The sequence below is a fragment of the Aulonocara sp. 'chitande type north' Nkhata Bay genome, linkage group LG10 (genome assembly GCF_057382095.1).
Source record: "Aulonocara sp. 'chitande type north' Nkhata Bay isolate Kocher_YH1m ecotype deep benthic linkage group LG10, A_spYH_male_GT1.1, whole genome shotgun sequence".
NCBI lineage: Eukaryota > Metazoa > Chordata > Actinopteri > Cichliformes > Cichlidae > Aulonocara > Aulonocara sp. 'chitande type north' Nkhata Bay.
Window position 1 is genome coordinate 20,754,250 of NC_141353.1, and position 13,892 is coordinate 20,768,141.

The 13,892-nt window shown below is 39.4% G+C and overlaps 1 protein-coding gene, 1 long non-coding RNA gene and 4 other non-coding genes across 11 annotated transcripts; 1 reads left to right on the forward strand and 5 right to left on the reverse strand.

Moving 5' to 3' along the window:
• Positions 1–1,073: 1,073 nt before the first annotated feature.
• Positions 1,074–4,587, reverse strand: LOC147320779 (uncharacterized). 2 transcript variants are annotated; one of them, XR_015131291.1, is made up of 8 exons: positions 4,440–4,587; positions 3,961–4,045; positions 3,717–3,764; positions 3,534–3,627; positions 3,283–3,337; positions 2,779–2,823; positions 2,533–2,588; positions 1,074–2,294 (listed from the first exon to the last, which is right to left on the reverse strand). It is a non-coding gene; the product is annotated as an uncharacterized LOC147320779 (long non-coding RNA). The 2 variants fall into 2 exon arrangements; XR_015131290.1 differs by having other exon boundaries at positions 1,080–2,294; positions 3,534–3,764.
• Positions 2,664–2,736, reverse strand: LOC147320780 (small nucleolar RNA SNORD65). Its single transcript, XR_015131355.1, has one exon. It is a non-coding gene; the product is annotated as a small nucleolar RNA SNORD65 (small nucleolar RNA).
• Positions 2,897–2,974, reverse strand: LOC147320781 (small nucleolar RNA SNORD49). Its single transcript, XR_015131351.1, has one exon. It is a non-coding gene; the product is annotated as a small nucleolar RNA SNORD49 (small nucleolar RNA).
• Positions 3,412–3,486, reverse strand: LOC147320782 (small nucleolar RNA SNORD65). The gene has a single exon (XR_015131354.1). It is a non-coding gene; the product is annotated as a small nucleolar RNA SNORD65 (small nucleolar RNA).
• Positions 3,843–3,914, reverse strand: LOC147320783 (small nucleolar RNA SNORD49). The gene has a single exon (XR_015131350.1). It is a non-coding gene; the product is annotated as a small nucleolar RNA SNORD49 (small nucleolar RNA).
• Positions 4,417–13,581, forward strand: LOC147320784 (ras-related protein Rab-34-like). 5 transcript variants are annotated; one of them, XM_086308975.1, is made up of 12 exons: positions 4,417–4,610; positions 5,058–5,155; positions 5,588–5,645; positions 6,074–6,165; positions 6,779–6,844; positions 8,828–8,929; positions 9,335–9,399; positions 9,502–9,553; positions 9,643–9,724; positions 10,098–10,188; positions 10,281–10,388; positions 13,025–13,581. In XM_086308975.1, exons 2-12 carry the CDS (start codon positions 5,061–5,063, stop codon positions 13,081–13,083), a joined length of 870 nt encoding a protein of 289 aa, XP_086165101.1. In that variant the 5' UTR covers positions 4,417–4,610; positions 5,058–5,060; the 3' UTR covers positions 13,084–13,581. The 5 variants fall into 5 exon arrangements, with proteins under 5 accessions (XP_086165101.1, XP_086165102.1, XP_086165103.1 ...); XM_086308976.1 differs by lacking the exon at positions 4,417–4,610 and having other exon boundaries at positions 4,653–5,155; positions 5,508–5,645; XM_086308977.1 differs by lacking the exon at positions 4,417–4,610 and having other exon boundaries at positions 4,653–5,155; positions 5,530–5,645.
• Positions 13,582–13,892: the final 311 nt, after the last annotated feature.

Genomic DNA, 13,892 nt, shown 5'->3' on the forward strand with positions numbered 1-13,892 from the left:
TTGCCTCTTTTTATTTACACCATCAGACAATATTGGTGACTTTTGTTCAACGCTCATCTGAAAAGAATGTGAGGTGTAGTGATGGGTCCAGCAACACTAACGCACAGGCGCATATATCAAGCTCACAGAGTGAAACCTGTATCGGTGCGTGTGTCGCTTTAAGAAAAAGTCACGTGATCGATACAGCTGCTGTATCGCTCATTTCCAACGCGCCAAACTGTGTTTAAAAGGTACCGAATCCGCATCCGCCAACGGAATGAGTCACCAAAACAACAACACGAAATTACTCTCGCAGATTAAAAAAAAACAACAACAAACAAATAAAAAAAAAATTACACATCTCTCCATAACAAAATGGAGCCCGAAAGAAAAAGAAATGTTTCTGCTGTGTGGGATCATTTTGATCTTTTAACTGCAAATAGTTTGTCTGTCTTTGTTTCAGTGTAATCCATCAGCGATGAGACTTGCAGTGTAAATTATTTATTTCATTTTATGCAGGTTAAATGTCGTATCTGTTCTGCATTTCTTACACAAACATAAACACCTCAGTGTTTAGGCATTACAGAGCCAAACATGAAAATGAGGAGACAAACACACCGAGAATGAACACAGGTAAACCTATATAGACACTGAACAGCTTTATCATCTTTTTTTTTTTTTGCATTAATGTGTGTTATTATTTTGAAAACAAGCATCTAGGAAGACCGTTCTGGATCAGGCAGTCCTGAATTGTATTATAGAGGACTGCCAACCTCTTAGTATTGAGGAGAGTGTCAAAGAGAAACATTCCAAGATCAGAGGATCCTTTAATGTACTGGGGGAATAGGATGACCTTTTCCACCTGGCTTTACATTTTTTGTGTACCCCAGCTTCATCTATGCCTGTCAGTTTTCCAAAACTGGGGAAATGGTGTCAACCCCCCCCCCCAAAAAAACACGCAATAAACTGAATGCAAAAACTTATTTTTTTGAATATAAATTTATAACAAACTCTGAGTCAATTACATTTAAATGGGTGATATTCAGAATACTTTGTTTAATTTTCACTTAATGTCATTCACAATATATTTTAAAGATGTCTACAATATGTAAAAGATATAAAATGATTCCATAGAAAGTACAATACCTTACAGTGTATACAAGAATGACTAGGTCATTAAATCAGTGTCTGTTGTGTCAAGTAAGTTGCCTGCAATGATATTTAAGGTCCAGCAGGTGTCAGTATGGAGCAAAACAGCAACACTGTGTCTACACAGTGTTGCTGTTTTGCTAGTTTGAGGAATGTGCTGAAACGCTTTATGAAGCCTCATCTACCCATTACTAGTGAGGTGATTACAGCCTTAAGAAACATGCTCCGTTTGCCATTTGTCCCTATATTTACAGCCAACTATATAAAATGCTTTGCTCTGCCAGCTGCAGAGAGCGCAACTGTTAAACAATTCTAAGATAAAATCACGAGCTCACTCAGTCATTAAGTAGTGGAAGGAGAGTACACACAACGTAAAGTATTCACCAGTCCAAACTTGTTAAAGACATTTTCCTGAAACAGACGCATTTGAGCTTTAGACTTCAATTTAAGTTGATTCAACTTTATTGCCAGGGCTGACTTGGAGTTGCTCATCTTGCTCATTAGATTCCAATGAAGAGCCAGGAACAGAGCTACCAATTCTGATTGTTGAAACATGTTCTGAAAAGTCAGTGACTTTACACCTAAGCTAGCTAAATTGCCATTTTTTGAATGACTTGAGTTCTGAAAGGTGCTATACAATAAAAATAAATCTAATAGAAGCATGATAAACACTCACCAGCCACTTCATTATTTACAGCAGCCAGACTGCTTTACAACTCAGTAAATGTATGTAGATTTAGTTCAAACCTGACAGTGATTTTCCAGAGTAACAGGGTTGCTGATGGCAGGTTCTCATTTCAAGCTGCTGTGATGCAATCAGACCCAAATCTGATGTTCCCTATATTTTGTCAAGTCCGTTGTTCATTTCAGAGCAGGACTCTTTCCAGTAAATTTTGAGTAAAACTACAGTCACCTGATGTGGTTCAAGTCCAAGTCAGATAATATTGAAAGCCAAGCCATTAAAACACTGAGACTAAAAAGTCTGTATTTTACTGAGTGCCAACCAGGTGTTGTTGAATTAAAATTCAAGCCTATTGTTTAACACAATGAGAACACTGGTTTCATGTCAATAGTTTATTCAAATTACAGCAACATCAGCTCTTAAACATCAAGCAATAAATGCTTTCCATCTTCACATAAAGATCCAGTCCAAGTCCTCTTTTCACCTGAGAGAAAGGAAATAGACTGAACGATGTGCAAAATAAAAAGCCAACACAGATTATAGTGAAAATAGGCTAACAATTCCAAAAAGTTTCTTTATTGCATCGTGTTATTTTTCAAACTTCATCACTGCATTTCTCCAGCAGAGGTCACACTAAACAGACCACATTATTGCTAAAAGACAATTATAGGACTTAAGACATCTGACCCTTTAATCAATAACTCAACATGCATGTATCTTACCGAGCTCTGGATTCATGTATACTGAAGCAGAGTCTCTGCAGCCACTGAATCAAGTTCTGAGACATAAATAAGAGGAAGTTAATGTCAAGAAGCTTTCGTCTAACAGCAGAATGTAACGCTTCCAACTTTCTGTTCAGAAAACCAACAATCACCACTGAACAATCTGACGGTAATTCCAGCTTTTCAGTTTAGGTTTCATCACCACAATTAATGATAAGTACTTGTCATATAGAGGAAAAATGTTACCTGATAAATTCACTGGACAGTGAACTAAGTCATCATTTGACAGACCTGATAATAAAAAAGGGAGACATCAGAATATGCAGCACACTTTGATAAGCATCAATTTCTTTAATTTGAAGAGACTCAGAAAGGTGGATTAGAGACAATCGTCAGTTGTCGCATCTGACGGCACTTCCTATTCCAGGTTTTCATCATTGATACAGCCACTCAGGGCTCATAGGACTCTTAGGAAATGCATTTCCAATTAACTCTCCTTCGCACAACAAAGCACACTGAAGTATCACACAATGATGAATAGCATTGGATTCAATTTTAAACAGATTTTGTCATTGGACAAAATGTGGAAAGCTTTTTAGGATCAGACACAATTATACAAACAAATCCCAGCAGGATTTCAAATGATGTCAATTCCATGTGGTGCACAGTGAGTACTTTAAAAATCAGTCCTTGTTGTACAAAGGTGAGCTTATCTTTAAATACAGTCAGGTTTGTTATAAGTGTACTTACGAAGACTGGCTAGGCATGTCTTCAGATGAATCTCAACCAGCTCACTTAGAGACATCTGAAACAAAGTTCAAAATGGTGAGCCACTTGAACTGATCAAGTCAATTCTAGACAAATTTATTCTCACTTTGTGTTCAGAAAACCAATGATCACCACTGAACAATCTGCCGGTAATTCCAGCTGTTATCAGTTTAAATTTCATCACAACAGAAGCAGCCAGTTTTTCTTGCTTATGGGCAGGAATGGAAATTTACCTGTGTGTAACAAATCCACATCTGTCCACTAGTTCAGCTGGGAGTGCACGCACCATGCAGACAAACATCCTTCACGGATGCTCAAGTTCTCTTCCTTTACCCGGAGGAGGAAACCGTGAGCGTGTGAGTTCATTTGTTTTGACATGCATCAGAACTACATGGGTTCAGAACTATTAAGCCAACCTATGATCCTGGTTTGTCATCCTCTTGATCTGGCATCTTCCGAGTAGCCTGAAGAGCAAACAGAAGTTAACTTCTACTCATGTGAACAGGCTTATTACCACAGAGCTTTTTTGAGACTGAGGCTCAGAACAGTGAGTGAGAAACATCGTCAGTTATCGCATCAGACGGCACTTCCTATTCACAGTTTTCATCACGGTTACAGATGTATCAGACAAAGAGCTGGGTCCACTTTATGGTCACTCACCTTCCAAGGACACAAGGAGACCACAGGATGACTTGAACAGAACAATTTTTGTACTCATACTGTGACCCAAAAGCGCTAGGTCCACCTGAGAGTGAGAGGAAAATAATTATTATTTTTTAAATCCTTCTATGGTGTTCATATTGTTACTCAGCCATTTGACAGCTTTCTGAGAATTCAAAATTCACTATTTTATGTTCTTCACACAAAGATAAAGAGAATGAATGGGTTTGAAATAATTTGCATAACCACTTTTTATCAGTAGCATAAGTGCGTCAGACTTTCAGAAATATGATTTTCCAGACTCATGGCAGACATGAGACATCGAGGAGGCATTCAATGCTTGCATTAAGATATGCAGAAAGCAAAAAGCACAGGACCAGCAGTCCTCCCCACGTGGCTACAACATCACAACTAAGAACAATGCTAACCTTCAACTTTAACGAACTGAAATCACGACTTAAACACGCTTACAAACTAACCTTTAACGCAGGGCCTTTCATCTAAAACCACGGCAGCCTTCTCACGTATCAATGCACTTCGCAAGTTCAGCGAAACTAGCGACAATGAACCACACTGGACGAGAAGAGACCAAAAGGGCGAACAATGCGCGTTTGCGCGTTTTTATACTGCGGCTGTCGCGGAAATAAAACGTCAGTGCTACTTCGGCTTTCTTCGCATTTTGTCGGAGAAAACCGTCACTCACTTGCTCCAACGCCTCGCTAGCTTTGATAATCCTTTTCTTTTCTTTTCTTTTTTTAAATAACACTTTAATTGTGGTGATAGATACTTTTTTAAATGCGTGTATTTTAACTATTTGAACATTTTTGTTTTATTTATAACAACGTGCCGGATTTTTTGTTAGCATTTTAGCATTTAATTACCAGCTAAGAGCTGTATTATAGTGGTCATCACCTACTTTTGTGTGTTATTTATTTGTTTATGTGCTCAAGCTAGTAATTTATGTTTGTCCACTTAACTGTGAATTTTATTTTTTTCTCCCGTTAACAAATGCAGCTATTTCTTAATATAAAATGTGACCTGTGACCGCACATTGTCGCTGTTTGACAGCTAACTCTGTGTCTCGTCGCTCATTTCAGAGTATGTGGGTCTTCTCTCTGAGGCTGTGGGACCGTCATTTTGTTCTGAATTTGTTTCCTCTGCGGACTTTGGATAACACATCTTCTGAGTGCTTCAGGTAAAGATTTTTACAACTTGCATAATCCTTGACCAGCAAACAGGCCCGTAAGGAATGTTAGTTTGGGGTCTGCAGTGCTGCCATGAGAAGTAGTAGTAATGACAGTAGTAACTTTGTTCAGGTGACTGTCTACGTTTCTACAACATTTGGTGAAAATCCATTAAGATTTCTTTGTTAAAAAGAAAAACTTTATTTGTTTGTGTATTTCTGCATTACTGTCCATTGACTACTAAAAATAGAATTTAAATTTTAAATTCTGACAAGCTTAGAAGGCATTGTGCTGCGTGGATTCTGTAGTTCTGTGGGTGATTTATGAGAAAGGGATAAATACAAGAAGTGCGTCCTCTTGCAGTGAATGAAACGTGTGCTTGTAGTGGTGATAGCGGCTTCTTGAAGGAGGTGTGTGTTCATGCGTGTGTGTGCATCGATCAGCTGCATCAGCATGTTGCCACCTGTGAAGAAGGAACGGGTCATTACTCAGCTCCCAAAGGTTAGTCAACACACACACACACACACACACACACACACACACACGTATATATATATATATATATATATATATATATATATATACGCGCACACACACTCAAACCCCATGATTGTAGTTGAATCTCCTACCCTTACCTTATCGCAAACCTGAACCTAGTCTTAATCCTCAATAAAGGTACTCCACAATGACTTCTGTGTTTATCCCCATGGTAACAAAAATCTCCATGGATACAAAAAGGCACAGGCTGTTAACCTTGCTGCCATCTGGCAAGTGATAAAAAAAGTATCTCCAGCCGTGCAACCTGATCTCAGAGCATGAAGAGACGGAATCTCCAGTTTTACATCATGACTGAAATGAATGTTGAGTCTTTATTCCTGAATGGGTCAGTTTATCCAAGCATGATAAAACATGGACATGTTTTTTTATAGTGTTTTAGTGCAAATGCAGCGCTGCACACCAAAGAAGGCTTCCACCCGCACGTGAAGGCTGCATGCCAGGTCCAGAAAGCAGACACAGTGAGGTAAGGTCACATAAGGATTAATAAACACTCTCTGCCTCCCATCATGCTACTACACACATCTCTACACTGTGGGTTTAAATTATATTAATGAGTTTCTGATTAATTTGGTCTTCTAAATCACATTAGACTGACTGTGTCAGCTGACGCTCCTGCCACATCTGACCACTTTCTGTTGGTGGTGTTTTTAAAGAAAAGGCTAATGGCATTTATTTTTACAAACCACATTTTTTTAAAAAGGCCAAAACCATTGACTTTGCTTAGATGTTTACTCCTCGTAAAGAAGTAAATCTGAACAAACTAGTCTCACGTAAATACAGTAAGGTTTATGTAGGATAGGTACATTTTAGCCTCTCTTTACCATCCCAGTGTGTGAAAAGGGAGGGGGGGGGGGGGCTATGAATAAAAATAGCTGTAATTCCTGCATTACTGAGGCAGTGATGCAGAACTCCTTAAATTAAGTCTTCACTTCACTTTACTAAATTCCCAGTGCTTCCAACATATCAAGTATTTATGTAATTAAATGTTTGAGTGATTTCTCCATGCTGTGGAATACCCTGCTGTGTATTTTCATGATTTTGAGTGAATGCTGACAGTTGTGGATTTCTGTTCTCAGCTTTAATGTTGCTAAGGTCATCGTCGTGGGTGATGTTGCAGTTGGCAAAACGTGTCTGATCAGCAGGTAAGAAGCTTTTATATAGCTACAGCTCTATATGTTATATAGCTTGATATATAGAGACATGATGAACATGACCTCCTGAAATTAAAACTGAATGTCACAATGGGGGAAGAAATGTGATTTAAGTGAACATGAATAGTTTTTGGTGTCAGACTGGCTGTTCTGAGTATTTCAGAAAATGCTGATCTACAGTTTACAGAGAATGGTCAGAAAAAGAATCTAGAGAATATCCAGTGAGCAGTAATTCTCTGTGGAAGAAACACCTTGCTGATTTCAGAGTTTAAAGGAGAACGGCCAGACCGCTGTTAGAAAGACAAAAACAAGTCAAGCATCCACTGGTATGCAGAAGACCATCACTGAGTGCACAGCATGTTGAACCTTAAAGCAGATGAGCTGCAGCAGCAGAAGACCACACCAGGTGTCACTCCTGTCATCCAAGCAGGAGACTGAGATTTACAATTCACAGAACCTGAAAAAATGTTTCCTGGTTTGATGATTCTCAATTTGTGCTGAAACATTCAGAGGTAGGGTCAGAATTTAGGGTAAATAGCATGACAACATTGATCCCACCTGCTTTGTGTCACTGGTGTAATGGTGTGGGGCGTGAATTTACCTAACACTTTTTGTTCACCTAAATTACACCTAAAGCATAACATACTAAGGCAGAAACTTTCAATCACACCTAAAGACACTGAGCATGTGCACAGAGCTGAGGCTCATTTGTTTTTCTCATCCTCATTTCTAGGGATGGGTATCGTTTAGGTTTTATCTGATACCAGTGCCAAACCGGTACTTTTGAAACGGTGCCGGTGCTTAAACGGTGCTCAAACCGGTGCTTAAAGAATCAAGAACACAAACTTTGTCCAAAAACCTCTCATGTTCAGCTGTTTTTTATAAAAAGGGTTATCCCCTGCAGCTATAGGGCATATATGGTATCACTCTTGACTGGAAGCAGTGGAAAAAACACAAACTTTGTCCAAAAACCTCTCATGTTTAACTGTTTTCCACTTTTTCTTTGGTCTTTTTAGCCTTTTTGGCCAGGGTGAAGGGAGTATCTGCCATCAAACAAGAGGACAGTCGCATGTAGCTATGATGATGTTTGCTAGTTCACCTTACATGCATTAATGTAATAACGTGGTTAGCCTACTCAACGTAAATTACACACGAACATTAAGCTACTCACGCAGAGAAGAACGGCTGCTGCTGCATCATCATCCGTCATCATTTCTGCTACACTGGCAGGGCTAGGGGCCAGGACTCTCCTCTTCGTCTTTTTGGGGGATGTTGCTAACTCCGGGTCTGATAACTGGCAACCCACCCGCAGTAGATGTGCTCGGTGTGAGGTCTCGCAGCAAGCTATCAAATATGGCGCATTTCTCGGCTTTTAAAAAAACGCTATGCATCGCCAGGTGTTTCATCAGATTCGAGGTGTTTCCTCCTTTTCACAGTATCACCTTAAAGCACTTGTTGCAGGCTGCTGAGTTTGCATATTTTACTCTGAAGTACAGCCAGACTTTGACCGCTTTGCTTTGGGCATTTTTAATCTGTAGCTCTGCTCTAAAAGAACGTACGTACCTGGGCCCGCCTACTACGCTCGCAAAGGTGAAATGATTGGCTAGAATCCAAAGTGTATGACATCTTAGGAAAACAAAAGCACCGAAATGAAGCACCGAAATGTGCGCTGCGTTTCGGTCTGGTTACTACCGTTTATGTCAGAACCGATACCCATCCCTACTCATTACAGGTTAATAGTTTCAGCAGAAACCATGCCACTCAGGATGAAGACTTTTATGATACCACAAATGTCATTTACATTTAATTACTAATGAATATTTGGAATATTTTGTATTTCAGTAGTAGGATGGAATCAGTTTACTGTATTGTTTGGTAAAAATGCTTAAGAAATGAAGCATTTTATTCAACAAATGTTAAAAAGATTTTCGTTTTACCTTTCTTAGTCTGCCAGCTGTCCCCTGTTGCTCTCAGGTTCTGTAAGGGTGCGTTTGAGAAGAACTACAAAGCGACTATAGGGGTGGATTTTGAGATGGAGCGCTTTGAGGTGCTTGGTGTTCCCTTCAGTTTACAGCTGTAAGTGTACTTCTTAACCAGAGAGAAACATCCAGTTCGTAGACTGAGCCCTAGGGTCATATGAGTAATCTCCACGAAGAAGTTCAAATATGAGCAGTCTGTGTGTAATGAGATCACATAAATAGATAATTGTGGGGCTGTGCAGCATCCGCCTGATAATTTCACGATCTGGTTGTTCAGGCTGCTCAGTGCGACTTAAATGACATGCCTTGAATTCACTATGTCACCTTCAGATGTGCGTGTACCTGCTGTGAGTGCACATGTAGAATCAGTGTAATATTAAGGTAATCATTTTGGCATCTAGTCAACATTAGGACTCTAGTTCACTTTTAATCCCACTGTTTCTTTCACATTCACCAAATATTCCAAAGACGACCATTAAAGCTCTCGTGTGATCTGTTTTAGGTGGGATACAGCAGGTCAGGAGCGCTTCAAGTGTATCGCTTCCACCTATTACAGAGGAGCACAAGGTGAATGAAGATTCAAAATATTCATTTTTGTCTTTTAACTAAAGCTGGTGAAAGATTCGTGTTCTCGTTCTGACCCATATCAAACTGTCTGCATTTCTCCAGCCATTATTGTCGTGTTTGACTTAAGCAGTGTGGGCTCACTGGCTCATGCCAGGTAAGGCGTTTCCATTACAATGTCATTGTCAGATATTTTCTCTAAAAAGCCGATAAAATGTATGTGTGTGTATATGTGTGTGCATCCAGGCAGTGGCTGGAAGATGCTATGAAGGAAAATGACCCGTCCAGTGTCTTATTGTTCCTTGTCGGTACCAAGAAGGACCTCAGTGTGGGTGAATTTTATGAAAAAATTATGAAACACTGAGATTTGACCTGACATTTTTAATGTAATAGTTGATTAATAAGTTGAAAATGTGAGGTGAGATTGTGAGGATTGTTACTGATTCAAAGCCTTTCATTCAAAATGAAAGGCTTTGAATGATAGGAATTTTTTAGTTAATAATAAAAACTCTTGTCGTCATACATGACAGACTTTAACAGTAATAAAAATATTTCTGCTTTCAATTTTAGTCTTCTGTAAAATGCCAGATATTGGGGAGTTTCGTTCTGATCAGTCAGATTGTTGATAATGGGTTGACTGGTTGCTGAAGTTGCCCTGCAGTGACTCATCACTCTCGCTCTGTCTGTGTTTTGCTCTTCAGTCTCCTGACCTGTTGGCTCAGATTGAGCAGGAAGCCATGAGGCTCTCTGAGGAAATCAAAGCAGAGTACTGGGCCGTGTCTGCAAAGTCAGGTGGGAGATAAACAGTCGGTCATCAAGCCTGAATGCTTTTCATTTTCATGTTTTGTTCTCTCAGTAAACTCTGTGACTTTGTTTTTGTCCAGGAGATGGCGTGAAGGACTTCTTCTTCCGTGTGGCTTCTTTGACTTTTGAGGCCAATGTTTTATCTGAGCTGGAGAGGAGCGGGTCGAGGCATGTTGGTGACATAATCAGTGAGTCCACATTATTCAGTGGTTGTTATCTGGTTGTTAGCACAAAAATGAAAGGGGCTGTGCTTTATCTGTTTATGTTTTTTGTGAGTAGGCAAAAACACATTTAAAAAAAATCTTTTTTGCTTAGACACACGGAGTGTTTTCTAATCTTACCTCCATTGACTGTCACTGGAGTGGCTTTCGACCAACTCACTCCACAGTGGGTCAAAGCCAGACCTTCTCCAGTGAGGTCTGGAGACTCTGTAAGTGCCCCTGTAGCACAGTGATCCACCAAATAAATTGCTATTAATCAAACAAATGTGGTATGCCACTGAAAATTGTTAATACGTATAAAAATGATCTTGGCAGCACTAAAACAAGCCCACTGTGACCTTTACCCCCTCTCATTAAAAAAGAGAATGATTGTGACATAGTAATCTGGGATCCTCTGTCATGAAATCACTCTCTTCCTTTCTGTGTGCAGAGATTATTGCTTTTCGTATTATCCAACTCGCTGCCGGAGGAGCTTCGGGAATGTTTTGAGCAATGTTCCCTCTAAGCTGCGCGCCTGGGCAATTGCGCACTGCTGGCACGATCTCTGCGCAGAAAAAATCTGCGTTGCGCACAAAAATAAAATCTAACCTGAATTGAAATTAAAGTAAATATGTTAACAATTCTGCTTTGCAGTGTTAGTCAGTAAGTGACTGGCTGCTCCAGTATGGGATTAGAACGATGCCACCTTATCCCATAGTCCAGCCAATAATGCGCACCTAATCAATGTCATTGACAGGCCATGACGTCCTTATGTGCCGACACCGGTGTTTTAGCTAGCAAAGCGGCGTGGCTGATGTGGAGTGAAGCCACGTTAATGTGAACGTGTACAAGCATTGGAGATGTGAGCAGGACAGACGGAACAATTGATGGAAAAACTGTGGACTTTATACCAGTTTTTCAATTGTGTTGATAGGCCACGTAAAACCAGAGTAATGATAAAAATAAATGCAATGTTTGGTTTTCTTCCTGAATACTATCGTTGTTTATATTTACTGCAGGAAGAAACGGCTAAATTGGCGTTTTATAAGAAAAAAGGCTCGAAAGCCTGTGAGCAAAACCAAAAACACCCCCACCCTTTCCCATTGGTCGAAAAATGTACCATGTCGACCAAACAAAACATGGCATTTGTTGTTTAGGGAGGGGGAAAGTTTTAGGAGTGACGGTGGTGTTTTGAGATGTGAGAGATTTGCAACGTTTAGCGTAAATCTTGTGTAGTTAGTGTGCAGTGTAGTCAATTGTTTTGTTGTGTGTGTCAGAACAATGAGGCGACTGCTGAATGTTACAGGTGTTACAGGAGTGATACATCTCCTGTTGTCAGGCCTGCAGGTATCAGGCTGTTGTTCTCCTTTATCTCATAGTGGACAGAAATTAGTTTTTGGAGTGGCACAAATAATTTGTGTGGCATCAGATTCGATGCAGCAAACCTGATTGTTCTATAAATAGTTTGAAATGTTTATTTAAAAGCGCATTGGCTGCATTTTTAGGTAAACAGCTGCAAAAAACTTTGTTGTTTGCATAACTCAGTTACTTTTTTGAAGAAGTAACTATATAATTAATTGCCCAACACTGGTCATTATATACTGTATTTTGCAGAGAGAGAGTACCAGGACTCTCTCCCAGACCACAGACTCATAGTCATAATACAAGTCAGAGCTTTATTTAAAAAGAAAGAAAGAAAGAAAGCTGTGTTTTCAAAATTGGAGCTCAAGATATTTTTACTTCCAATAGGGATTAAGTTAAGTTATATAGGAAAAAACTCAAATCATTTTGTGTCCTTGATATTTTACACCCCTGAATGCTAACCACTGCTCTGCTATTGATGTTTCCTACTATAACACAAGCAATCTCTGTTTGTTTGTTTATCCACCAACTCCTCCTACACAACCGTGAGCTGAGAAATCAAAAGTCAAGGCACGCGTGTACATCTTGAGCCCCTACAGGTTCTTATATATATTAGATATGTCAGCATATTCTCTAGCAACCACCTAACAACAGGCTAATATGACCCATTTTTAGGTTTTGTGTACTTATGACACTTTATAAAAGCATCTTGATGTTTACAGTATCATTATTACAGATTTTGACACATTAGCTTATGAAGTTTACTGTATTTAGGGATTATATCAAAAGTTTAATGTCAGATAAATAACTGCGTTTTTGGTGAAGTGGTTCCTCACTAAATTTAAGATGTAAATACATTTTACTGCTTATAAACTTACAATCATTCTTATATTGGTCTTCTATATATTTCTATAAACAACACCCACCACCCCTATGTTTTAACTTTTCTTTGTGTAATTAACCATATCAATGTGCCGATAGCATAAACAGACCAAACAGTAATGTAGCATAGGCATGTATTTGTACTGATGAAGGGAGAACTCCTGCGTAACCAATATGCCCCGTGTTCACTGCATCTGCCAGTTCAATGGTGTGACTTCTGTGTGTTAACATAGATATATCTTTGAGGAAATCTAACCGTTAAGATCCATTCACAAATTGATTGTTCTATTGCTTCCAGTGAGAAAAAGAAAGCTCACATTGCTTATACGAATAACATAAAAGTGAAAAAAATTATATGTTTTTATTTATGTTGCTCACAGGGATCACAGACAGCACAGAGACCAGCCATAAACCAAAGAAGAAGCCCAACTGCTGCTGAGATTGGATGAATATCTGCTGGAAATTTTCTGAAGCAAAACGAAATGGGACGTGCAACAGGAAAATTAAGATAAAATGCGGACTGTACGGCTCGCTGTGAATATCATGAGTAGAACCCATGAAAGAAAGGTCACAGTGCTGATAATAACCTGAGAAGGATTCAGCAATAGGTCAAGATGTAAATTCTAAGTGGTTCCTGTAAACAGGCCTGTCAGCTGACTGATCGGAGCAGTGTAATCTCAGGAATGTTTACAGCTGACTGCGGCGACAACAAACAGGCCATTGTGATGTCCCTGATTATGTAAACGTTTATGAGAAGAGGAAGATTATTCTCCACTACAACCACCATTAAATTGCACTTTGTTGATGCCTTTAAAACATCTGTTTGAAGGAGCGTTTTTCTCCTGCTGAAATGTCAGTGATGGGCTGACTGCATTTTTTTAAAAGAAGGGGGGAGTGGGCCTTAGAGGCCTCCTGTCATGTGTCTCTCTGCTGCTAATTTGATGCGTACGCCAACTCCAGTGACCACGGTCACACCCGTTACACATCCCTCTCCTCTGAGATAACTGTTCTCATGATCTTGAAAATGGAGGGATTGTTTGCAGGAATGGGAAAAAGCAGCAAGCTCAATCTGCTTCCACTGAATTTCGTCAGTAAGCCAGACAGCAAGAACGTGGGTGTGTCTTGGATATATTGTTTTAACTCATATTATACAGATTCTTTAGGTATTGAAATCTTTCCCACACCTCCACAGTGTTGTAAATAATATAAAAGAGGCTAAATTAAATTGTTATCATCACATCTCTAACT